General features: G+C 48.4%; 2 protein-coding genes across 2 annotated transcripts in view; one reads left to right on the forward strand and one right to left on the reverse strand.

The window, feature by feature from the left end:
• The window catches only part of LOC137418556 (E3 ubiquitin/ISG15 ligase TRIM25-like), a 1,139,870-nt gene that overhangs the window by 664,429 nt on the left and 463,254 nt on the right, over nt 1-12,187 (reverse strand). The gene's annotated exons all lie outside the window — the stretch shown is intronic.
• Nucleotides 6,410-7,546, forward strand: LOC137420645 (uncharacterized). The gene has a single exon (XM_078771132.1). The coding sequence runs from the start codon at nt 6,410-6,412 to the stop codon at nt 7,544-7,546; it is 1,137 nt and encodes a 378-aa protein (XP_078627258.1).

Here is a 12,187-nt window from a genome sequence, read left to right on the forward strand (position 1 = left end):
TGTGTTTTAATTTGTAAAGCAGTACAACTACAATAGACATTTCGCTTTATTAAATTATCATTTATTTTACCAATCTGTTACCTTTATTCGAAAAACAGTCACTTAAGGGATTGAAGGTCTTTTATAGTTCAAAATGGACACCTAGGACTGATTCCGGATATGAAGTTGAAAAATTAACGTTCCGAAATACGCTGATGGCGTCATAATTTTAAAACGCGAAATTTTTTAAATTTTAAGGTGTGCTGTAGTTGCTCTGAGACGTACTGATTCCGAATATGCCTTTGGTTTTGCTCTGCGATGAGTAGTTCTCGAGTTATAAGAGGACAAACAAACAAACATACTTTACTGCTTTATATATATAGAAGATTATCGACTTTTTTTTTTCTTTTTTTGTTTGGTGGACAACATCGAGGTTCGTGAAAGAGCATCAATCACAAACAAACAAAAAAACGGACACACAAAACATACGATAAAGGGAGGAGACAAGATGGGGAGAGAAAGGGAAGCACAAGTAAAATAGTAGAGAAAGGGACATTGGAAGATCTATGGGAGGGAGAGGGCTTGGGGGGGGGGGAGGAGGCATGCAAAGGTGGGGGGTGGGGGTGGGAGAGGAATAAAGCACATGGATACTGCTAGAACTTCCAGGAGTCGGTATATCAAAAAAAGTGGATCTGGGGTGAATTAACGGGTGTAGAAAAGATCAAGGTTTTGTATGGGCGAAGATAAGAGATGGTTGTGAACAGCTGTTTAAAAGACGTGGAGGGTGGAGTGGGATTGAAGAGAGTGGGGGAGTTTGTTCCAGAGGCAGGAGAAAAGAGGAATGAAGGAGTGATGGTGAGCAGAGAGTCTTGATTTTGGCAGTTTAACCATAAGAGGGTTGCAGGCAGATCTTGTGTGACCTGTAGGAATATTTGCGGGACAGAGCCCAGAGAAAGCTTGGGGGCAAGGCCAGAGAGGAGTCGGTAGAAGACGGAAAGACCACCAACCTGCCTGCAGTGAGTGAGTGAGAGGCCCTTGGAGTTAGCTGCATCGCGGGAGATTCCAATGATTCTGAATACTTTGCTTTCAACAGCGTGAAGACGAGCTAGGTGTGAGGCAGGAGCACCAGCCCAGAGGGGAGAGCAGTATTCCATTGAGCTGCGGATAAAAGCCTTGTACGTGGTGAGGAGCTCAGGTGTGCCAAGGAAGGACTTCGCACGACGGAGGATGCCCAGTCGGCGACTGGCTTTGGAGGCCAGATTTGAAATGTGGTTTTCCCAGCAAAGATCATGGCAGATAGTGAGACCCAAAAGTTTGAGTGACAGAACTTCTTGGAGAGGATTATTCAGAAAGTAGATGGGAGGGTTGTCCAGTCGGTCTTTTCGGAGAGACATCGTAAGAGTGTGAGATTTGTCAGGATTGAAAGACATGTTCCACTTGTTTGCCCAGTCTGTTATTTTGTCCAAGTCTGCAGAGAGTGAGGAGGCTGCAGACTGCCGATCTGAGGGATGAAGAATGGAGCGACAAAGAGTAGAGTCATCAGCAAAGAGATACAGAGGATTTTCAAGAGAGTCGGAGAGATCATTGATGAAGACCAGAAAAAGCACAGGGCCCAGAACACTGCCTTGGGGAACTCCAGCCTGAACAGGAAGAGGAGATGAGAGAAACCCATTCAGGGCCACACGTTGACTACGACTAGAGAGGAGGTCCGCCAGCCATGCGTGGAGATTTCCATGGATACCAACAGAGGAGAGTTCGGTGAGCAGAGCGGGGTGCCAGACCGTATTGAAGGCACGTGATATGTCAAGGGAGACAGCTCTAATTTCCTGTTTGGCATTGAGGACCTCCATCCATTTCTGAGAAAGCAGTAGCAGCATGTCCAGAGTAGAGTGACCAGGTCTGAAACCAAATTGATGATCAGAGATCAAGCCATTGGAGAAGAGGAAAGATTTCATATCTGAAGCAATGATGGATTCCATGACTTTACTGATAATTGAGAGAAGGCTGATTGGTCTGTAATTGCTGGGATCTGTTTTTGCACCTTTTTGTGCAAAGCGGTGAAGCGGTGTCCCTGGAGGGAGGAGTGGGATTGAAGAGAGTGAGGAAGTTTGTTCCAGAATAGAATATAGAATCATCGTTTTAAAGGCCATTTTCCCCACGAGAGCGGGGGTTAGCCAACCAAACCATTTTTGTTCCAGAGGCGGGAGTAAAGAGGAATGAAGGAATGAAGGAGTGAAGGTGAGCAGAGGGTCTTGATTTTTGCAATTTCGCCAGAAGAGGGTTGCTGGCAGATCTTGTTCGACATGCAAGAATATTTGGTGGACAGAGCACAGATATAGCTGGGGGAGTTAGGCTGGATAGGAGTCTGTAAAAGACAGAAAGACCACCTGCCTGCCTGCGGCGAGTGAGTGAAAGGCCTACGGAGTTAGCTTCATCGCAGGAGATTCCAATGATTCTCAAAGCTTTGGTTTCAACAGTGTGAAGACGAGCTAGGTGTGAGGCAGGAGCACCAGCCCAGAGGGGAGAACACTATTCCAATTCCATTGAGCTGCGGATGAAAGCCATGTACGTGGTGAGGAGGTCAGGTGTGCCAAGGAAGGACTTCGCACGACGGAGGATGCCCAGTTGGTGACTGGCTTTGGGGGCCAGCTTGGAAATGTCGGTTTCCCCGGAAAGATCATGGCAGATAGTGAGACCCAAAAGCTTGAGTGACAGAACTTCGTGCAGAGGATTGTTCAGAAAGTAGATGGGAGGGTTGTCCAGTCTGTCTTCTCTGAGACATAGTGAGAGTGTGAGATTTGTCAGGATAGAAAGGCATGTTCCACTTATTTGACCAGTCTGTGATTTTGTCCAGGTCTGCAGAGAGTGAGGAGGCTGCAGACTGCCGATCTGAGGATTGAGGAATGGAGCGGAAGATGGTGGAGTCATCAGCAAAAAGATAGAGAGGATTTTCAAGAGAGTCAGAGAGATCAATGATGAAGACCAGAAAAAGCACAGGGCCCAGAACACTGCCTTGGGGAACTCCAGCCTGAACAGGCAGGGGAGATGAGAGAAACCCATTCAGAGCCACACATTGACTACGAGCAGAGAGGAAGTCCGCAAGCCATGCGTGGAGATTTCCATGATTACCATAGTAGGAGAGTTTGGTGAGCAGTGCGGGGTGCCAGACCGTGTTGAAGGCATGTGATATGTCAAGGGAGACAGTTCTAATTTCCTGTTTGACATTGAGGACCTCTATCCATTGTTGAGACAGCAGAAGCAGCATGTCCAGAGTGGAGCGACCTTGTCTGAAACCAATTTGGTGATTGGAGATCAAGCCATTGGAGAAGAGGAAACATTTGACATCTGAAGCGATGATGGATTCCATGACTTTGCTGATAATTGGGAGAAGGCTGATTGGTCTGTAGTTGCAAGGATCTGTTTTTGCACCTTTTTGTGTGAAGCGGTAATGTTGGCTGATTTCCAAGCTGATGACAGATGATCTTGAGCAAAAGAGAGGGTGAAGAGAACAGAGAGAGGGTGTGAAAGAGTGGCAGAGAATGATTTTAGGACCTTTGGGCTGATGCCATCTGGTCCAGGTGCAAAATCAGAGTCGAGGATTGAAATAAACTTTTCCACCCTGTCAAGAGAGTGGCCTGAGTGAAATGCCAGACTCGTCAATGTTGAGGACGCTCTCAGAGAATGGCCAGAGAGATTTCCACTTTAAAAAGCATATGGTCAGATGAACCGATTGGAGTAGAATAACAGCAGCAGACATTTGCAGGGAAGTTCGTCATAACCAAGTCGAGAAGAGAAGATGCTCCGTTGACTGAGATTCTGGTCAGGAAATTGACAGATTGTGTCAGTCCTAATGAGTCTCGCAGAAGTGCTTTGCTGAGGAGCCATGGCTGGTGAGAGAGGTACCTACACCCAGCCAGCTGGCATGATGACAACTGAAATCACCACATATGTCATGAAGAACAGAGAGTTGGGATGAGTCGATAGATGTTGGTCCATGTTATCAGATAGCAAGATGTGGATGGAGTCATCACTGTTTGGTGGACGGTACAGAACACATATGAACAAAACGTGGGAGCGGAGAGGAAGCCGTAGCCAGAGGTACTCCTGGGGGTGGGGTGGAGAGAAGGCAGTGCAGGTAGAGTGAGGAAGAGAGTTTTTTACAAAGATAGCAATCCCACCTCCAGGACGAGGCTCAGGTCTATCATACCGGAGGAGGGAGTAACCAAGGAGAGATATTAAGGAATCAGAGACATCATGATGGAGGAAAGTATATGTTAAGCAGATCAAGTCTGATTTGTTAGAACCAACCTGTATAGAGAGATTGGTCAAGTTTGAGTAAAGGCCCCGGATGTTTGAGGTCCATATCGTTAATTAAGAGGAAGGGGAAGCATCAGATACAGGACAGGGGAGCGGAGGGGTCAGGTAAGATGTGGAAGAGGAGGAGGAGGAGGGAGAGAGAGCTGTTGATAGTGTGTCAGAGATTTCAGAATAGCTTGGGGAACGGGAAGGATGAGGAGGACAAAAGGTTTGATGGTGTTTGGGTGAGGCACAGTGAGGTGTTGTTTGAGGGGAGGAAGAAGGTTGGAGGAGATGGAGGTGAGAGTTGGAAAGGAGAGGAAGCAGCGAGGTCACTTTGAGGTGGAGGGGTGAGAGGGGAGAATTGGAGAAAAAGGAGGGTGGGGAGATTTGAAGGGAAGGAGGAGGGGATCGATTTGAAGGGAAGGAGTGAGGGGGGAATTTAGGAGGAGTGGGGAGTTTGGGAAGGGGAGGGTGAGGGGGTTGTTTCGGAGTGGAGTGGCGAGGGGAGACACACACTTGTTCTGAGCTTTGTGAAAGGAAATTTTGAGAATTTTCTAATGCCAGTAAATTCCAGAAATATTTTCGGCGAATTTTACAATCTTTATTTTATTTAAATTGAATGAAATACTTGAACACTGTTGAACAGCAATCGCCTTCTTGTTACTTCCACTAACCCCCAGTTTAGCAGTACTTGGACATGTTAAATAGGGTGGTGAATAAGGGTGATGTCGAAGACTGCTTCACGAGTGCGAAACGTCCATAATTTTTCTTTTTAACAGTCTTTAACTTCATTGTTGTATTTAAATTGAAGTATACATTCCATGGCAAAACATGTTCTATGAACTCTCAAGATGGTTCTCAATCTCATTTCCTGCAAAAGACTGACACTGATTTGTACACAGGTGATGTCTATCCTGTAAAGGCAGACTGTCTGGAAGGCAGACAACACAACAACGATTCATCTGTCACAGAAGATTCAAAATGTGCTTCTGCAAAGGAAGGTTCAGATGCTATTCGCATGACAAACGGGAGTGCTTCATGTTTTGCAACTACTGGTGAGTGGAAATATAAAAATTCAATAAACAATCTTTTGTGTTGAAAAAATATATAATTTTCGGAAATATGTTTAATATTTTGCATTTCAATTTTGACAAAAAAATTAAATGTTGTGTTCTTTGTTTCTGTCGAACAATCAAGAAGTAATATGGGACAAAGAAGGTCCAGTCACAGCTTGACGGTGAGGAAGAAGCCTTTTTTGAAGAAGCAACTTTGAGATCAAGACTCACCTTCCATAAAATATAAGTGCACGTCTGGGCTTCGCAACACCAAGATTAATATTAAATGAAACAAACACAAAAAGGTTCTGGAAAGGATTACACCTCAGAAGTGTAATGTGTGCAGACGGATTTTGCTTCAATTAGTGAAATCAAAATGCACGTGAGGATCCACACTGGAAAACACCAGCACAAATGACTGTGATACTGGTGCTTTGAAACTGTTGTCTGTGATGAAGGTTTCTCGACAAAAAGCAATTTGAAATTGCATATGAAGATCCATACAGGAGAGTGACCTCATAAATGCTCGATATGTGATAAAGGTTTCTCTCATAGCGGCCATTTGAATTTACATGTGAGGATCCATACAGGAGAGCGACCTCACAAATGCTCGATATGTGATAAAGGTTTCTCTTGAAAAGACGTTTTGAAATCACATATGAGGATCCATACAGGAGAGCAACATCCCAAATGCTCTATGTGATAAAGGTTTCTCTCAAAGCGGCCATTTGAAATCACATCTGAGGATACATACTGGAGAGCGTCCTTATAAATGCTCGATATGTGATAAAGGTTTCTCTCAAAATAGCAAATTGAAATTACATATGAGGATACATACAGGAGAGCGTCCCCACAAATGCTCGATATGTGATAAAGGTTTCTCTCAAAATAGCAAATTGAAATTACATATGAGGATACATGCAGGAGAGTGTCCTTATAAATGCTCGATATGTGATAGAGGTTTCTCTGAAAACAGCAGTTTGAAATTGCACCTGAGGATCCATACAGGAGAGCGACCTCACAAATGCTTGATATGCGATAAAGATTTCTCTCGAAAAGACGATTTGAAATTACATATGAGGATCCATACAGGAGAGCGACCTTACAAATGCTCGATATGTGATAAAGGTTTCTCTCAAAATAGCAAATTGAAATTACATATGAGGATCCATGCAGGAGAGCATCCTCACAAATGCTCGATCTGTGATAAAGGTTTCTCTCAGAGCAGCCATTTGAAATCACATATGAGGATACATACAGGAGAGCGTCCTTATAAATGCTCGATATGTGATGGAGGTTTCTCTGAAAACAGCAGTTTGAAATTGCACCTGACGATCCATACAGGAGAGCAACCTCACAAATGCTCGATATGCGATAAAGATTTCTCTCGAAAAGAATATTTGAAATTACATATAAGGATCCATACAGGAGAGCAACCTTACAAATGCTCGATATGTGATAAAGATTTCTCTCAAAAATGCCATTTGAAATCACATGTGAAGATCCATACAGGAGAGCAACCTCACAAATGCTCGATATGTGATAAATATTTCTCTCAAAAATGCCATTTGAAATCACATATGAAGATCCATACAGGAGAGCGACCTTACAAATGCTCGATATGTGATAAAGATTTCTCTCAAAAATGCCATTTGAATAAACATATGAAGATCCATACAGGAGAGCGTCCTTATAAATGCTCGATATGTGATAGAGGTTTCTCTGAAAACAGCAGTTTGAAATTGCACCTGAGGGTCCATACAGGAGAGCAACCTCACAAATGCTCGATATGTGATCAAGTTTTCTCTCAAAGCGGCCATTTGAAATCACATCTGAGGATACATACTGGAGAGCGTCCTTATAAATGCTCGATATGTGATAAAGATTTCTCTCGAAAAGACGATTTGAAATCACATATGAGGATCCATACAGGAGAGCAACCTCCCAAATGCTCGATATGTGATAAAGGTTTCTCTCATAGCGGACATTTGAAATCGCACATGAGGATACATACTGGAGAGCGTCCTTATCAATGCTCGATATGTGATCAAGATTTCTCTCGAAAAGACGTTTTGAAATCACATATGAGGATCCATACTGGAGAGCGTCCTTTTAAATGCTCGATATGTGATAAGGATTTCTCTCGAAAAGACGTTTTGAAATCACATATGAGGATCCATACAGGAGAGCAACCTCCCAAATGCTCTATGTGATAAAGGTTTCTCTCAAAGCGGCCATTTGAAATCGCATCTGAGGATACATACTGGAGAGCGTCCTTATAAATGCTCGATATGTGATAAAGATTTCTCTCGAAAAGACGATTTGAAATCACATATGAAGATCCGTACAGGAGAGCAACCTCCCAAATGCTCGATATGTGATAAAGGTTTCTCTCAAAGTGGCCATTTGAAAGCACGTATGAGGATCCATACAGGAGAGCAACCTCACAAATACTCGATATGTGATAAAGGTTTCTCTCAAAGCAGCAATTTGAATAAACATATGGAGATCCATGCAGGACAGTGACCTCACAAATGCTCAACAACACAACAGGCATTTTAAAGGCCATTTTCCCTGCAAGAGCGGGGGTTAGCCTTGCGGTCCCTATGACAATCTTCTCCATTTTGACCTATTTTCTGCATCTCCCCTTGTTAACCCCCTTGCCCGCATTTCTTCTTCGACCATCTTTAGCCAAGTCTTTCTCGGTCTTCCCCGTCCTCTACTTCCTTCCACATTCATTTCCATCACTCTTCTCAAACAGTAACTTTCATCCTTCCTCAACACATGACCAAACCATCTCAAACTGTTTCTCTTCACATCATCCATCACAGGCTCTATTCCCATCATCTTTCGCAATTCATTATTTGGCTTCCTCTCTCTCAACGATACTCCACACATCCACCAAACCATTCGCATTTCCACCCTTTCCAGCCTTCGTTGCTGCTCTACGTTCATTACCCATGTCTGGCTCCCATAAATCATAACACTTCTCACACATGCAGCATACACCTTTCTCTTCAGCTTCAACGACACTCCCCTCCTCGTCAGCACGCCACTCAGTTCCCAAAGCTTCTTCCATGCACATCTCACTCTAGCAACCGTTGCCGAGTCTGATCCACCTTCTCCATTCAGCATGTCTCCTAGGTAGCAAAATGTTTTCACACCTTCCAGCTTCATGCCATCTCCAAGATCCAACTCAACATTTCCTCCATCTGCAGCTCCCTCTGTGCAATCCTTACACTTCAATGTAGCTGCCACACTGGTTAATGACCCTCTCAAACCACTACATTTTTGATGAACCCACTCAGCGCACATTGTACGTTGTATTGAGTTCACTCCGACACCCTTCCTGCACAAAGCACATGGCTACTTCCCAGTTCTTTTCACCTCACCACATGCTTTACCACTTGCCATCACCTTTGTTTTTCCAATATTCACCTTCAGACCTTTCGTCTCCATACATTCCTTCCACTTGTTCATCTTCTCCTTCAGTCCATCCATACTTTCTGCAATCAACACCAGATCATCTGCATACAACAACTCCCACGGTAAACCCTCCTTTACGTTCCAAGCCAGCACCTCCATCACAGCTACAAATAGTAGTGGACTTAGTACCGACCCCTGATGCACTCCCACCTTCACCTCAAACTCACCACTGTTCCCGTCCTTCGTCCTTACAGCTGTGCGCGCTCTTTTGTACATTGCCATCACTACTCTGATCAACCATTCCTCCACTCCTAACTTCCTCAATGCCCATGTCACTACTTCACGTGGAACCCTATCGAATGTTTTCCCCAGATCAACAAACCCAAGAAGCAACTTCTGCCTCTTCTCCATGTACTTCTCCTGCAACTGCCTCACAATAAAAAGCGCGTCTGTCGTACCTCTCCCTGGCATAAATCCAAACTGCATTTCGTCAAGCTTCACTTTCTTCCTTATCCTCCTCTCCAACAACAACAACAACAACAACAACATGCATTTTAAGGCCATTTTCCCTGCTAGAGCGGGGGTTAGCCTTACGGACACCATGACAATCCTCTCCATCCCGCCCTATCCTCTGCATCCCTCCCCGCTAACCCCCCTGCCCGCAAAGCTTCTTCCACCATCCCCAGCCAAGCCCCTCTCGGTCTTCCCCATCCTCCACTTCCTTCCACATTCATCTCCATCACTCCTCCCAACCAGCCACCCTCACCCATCCCCAACACACGACCAAACCATCACAACCCGCTCCTCCCCACAGCATCAATCACAGGCTCCGCTCCCATCATTTTTCGCCATTCATCATTTGTCTTCCTCTCCCTCAACGACACTCCACACATCCACCGAACCACTCGCACTTCCACCCCCTCCAACCCTCGCCGCCGCTCCACGTTCACCACCCATGCCTCGCTCCCACAAACCACAACACTTCTCACACATGCAGCATACACCCCTCCCCTCAGCCCCAATGGCACTCCCCTCCCCACCAGCACGCCACCCAGCCCCCGAAACTTCCCCCATGCACACCCCACCCCAGCAACCACCGCCGAGTCCGATCCACCCTCTCCACCCAGCATGTCTCCGAGGCAGCAAAATGTTTTCACACCTTACAGCTTCACGCCGTCTCCAAGATCCAACTCAACACCTCCTCCATGTGCAGCTCTCTCCGTGCACACCCCACATTTTAATGCAGGTGCCACACTGGCCAACGACCCTCCCAGATCACCACACCCTCGATGAACCCACTCAGCGCACACCGCACACCGAATGGAGTCCACTCCGACACCCCCCCCCCCCCTGCACACAGCACAGGGCCACTTCCCAGTTCCCTCCACCCCACCACATGCTCCACCACCCGCCATCGTCCTCGTCCCTCCGAGGCTCACCTGCAGACCCCCCGTCTCCACACATTCCCTCCACCCGCCCATCCCTTCCTTCAGTCCATCCACACCCTCCACAATCAACACCAGACCATCTGCACACAACAACTCCCACGGCAAACCCCCCTCCATGCTCCGAGCCAGCACCTCCACCACAGCCACAAATAGTAGTGGACTCAGCACCGACCCCCGATGCACCCCCACTCCCACCCCCACCCCAAACCCACCTCTGCTCGTGCCCCTCACCCCCACAGCTGTGCGCACTCCCCCGCACACTGCCACCACCTCTCTGACCAACCACCCCCCCCACCCCCAACCCCCTCACTGCCCATGCCAACACCCCGTGTGGAACCCCATCGAATTCCCCCTCCAGACCAACAAACCCAAGAAACAATCCCCTCCTCCCCTCCACGCACTTCTCCCGCAACCGCCCCACAACAAAAAGCACGTCTGTCATTCCTTGCCCCGGCAAAAATCCAAACTGCATCCCGTTGATCTCCACCCTCCACCCCATCCTCCTCCCCAACACCCCCTCCAACACCTTCATGCCATGCTCCAACAACCCCATCACTCGGTACGAGCAAACTCCAAAATCTTGCGCAGAGGGACGAGGGCACTCAGCCCCCAATCCACTAGAATGCTGCCCTCCCCCACCGCCAGACTACAGATCTCTGTCATTCCCCCCACACCCCAACCTCCCGCCGCCCTCAACACATCCCCCACAACTTCCGTAGGCCCTCCCGCTTCTCCACTCTTCACCGCCCCCATGGCTTCCTCAACCTCCCCCTCAGCCATCCTTTCTGCTGGTCCCAAAACTGGGCCACTCTCCATGTTGCCACCCCACCCACCCTCTGCACTCAACAGCACCTCCATACATCTCCTCCATCCTCCCTTAACTCCATCCGGGTCCACAACGATCCGTTCCACCCCATCCCCAAAGCAACCCACCCCCATCACACCACACCCCTCCCTCGCCATCTGCCCCGCAATCCCGAATACCGCTCTCCGACACTCCCCCGAATCCAAGCGTTCTCCGAACATTTTCCTACACGCCTCCCGTGCCTCCGCCACCCCTCTCCCTGCAGCCTTCCTGGCTGCCCCACAACCCCCACGCTCTGCTGTTTCTGCTCCGGCACCCCCCACCACCCCCCGAACCTCCACCTCTTCTCGCCAATCCCCCCCCCCCCCCAACTTCATCATCCCACCACCATGCCTCCGAGTGCCTCGGCGGTCCTCCCGTCCATCCACACACCCCACCAATGGCTCCCAACAGACCAGCCCTCACCGACATCCAACCACCCTCAAGCTCAACCACACCATCCTCCACCCTACCCAGCCCCTCTTTAAATGCCTCCCCCACCACCACCATCCTCAACCTCCACACCCCCACCCTCGGCCGGCACCCCACCCGCCGAGCTCCCCCCGCACCCCCCACCCCCATGTCGCAGACAACCAAGCGGCGCCGCGAAACAGCCTCCCCCCCCCCCCCCGGGACCACCCCCGCATCCCGCAGGTATCCTGCCCACGCACCACCAGGCAGTCAACAGTTGTCGTCGACCCACCCGACGTGCATGCAACAAGCCCACCATCCCCCCCCCCCCCCCCTGGAACTGAGTACCACAAATCAACAAATCAGCTCCATCAGTAAACTCCAAAATCCTTTCACCCTCTCCATCCCCCACACCACACCCGCAACCCCCATGAACTCCCCCAAAACCATCCACACTCCCTCCCACACGTCCATCCAGGTCTCCCCCACCACAACAACCCCCCCCCCCATCCCCTATGTCCTCCATCAGCCTCTCCATCGCACACCAGAACCCGTCCTTCTCCCCACTGCCCCGACCAACCCGCGGAGCACATCCCGAGATGACGTTCACCAAGAGCCCTCCAATCATCACCCTCACCATCATCAACCCACCACTCACACCAGCCACACCCACCACACCGTCCACAAACCCCTCAGAAAACAGCACACCAACACCACCCACGCCC

This window comes from Myxine glutinosa, chromosome 1 (genome assembly GCF_964187855.1).
Source record: "Myxine glutinosa chromosome 1, kmMyxGlut1.1, whole genome shotgun sequence".
Taxonomy (NCBI): Eukaryota; Metazoa; Chordata; class Myxini; order Myxiniformes; family Myxinidae; genus Myxine; species Myxine glutinosa.

Bases quoted from the DNA above. Each gene is read 5' to 3' on its own strand.
- LOC137420645 (XM_078771132.1), top strand. From the start codon at position 6,410: ATGAGGATCCATACAGGAGAGCGACCTTACAAATGCTCGATATGTGAT.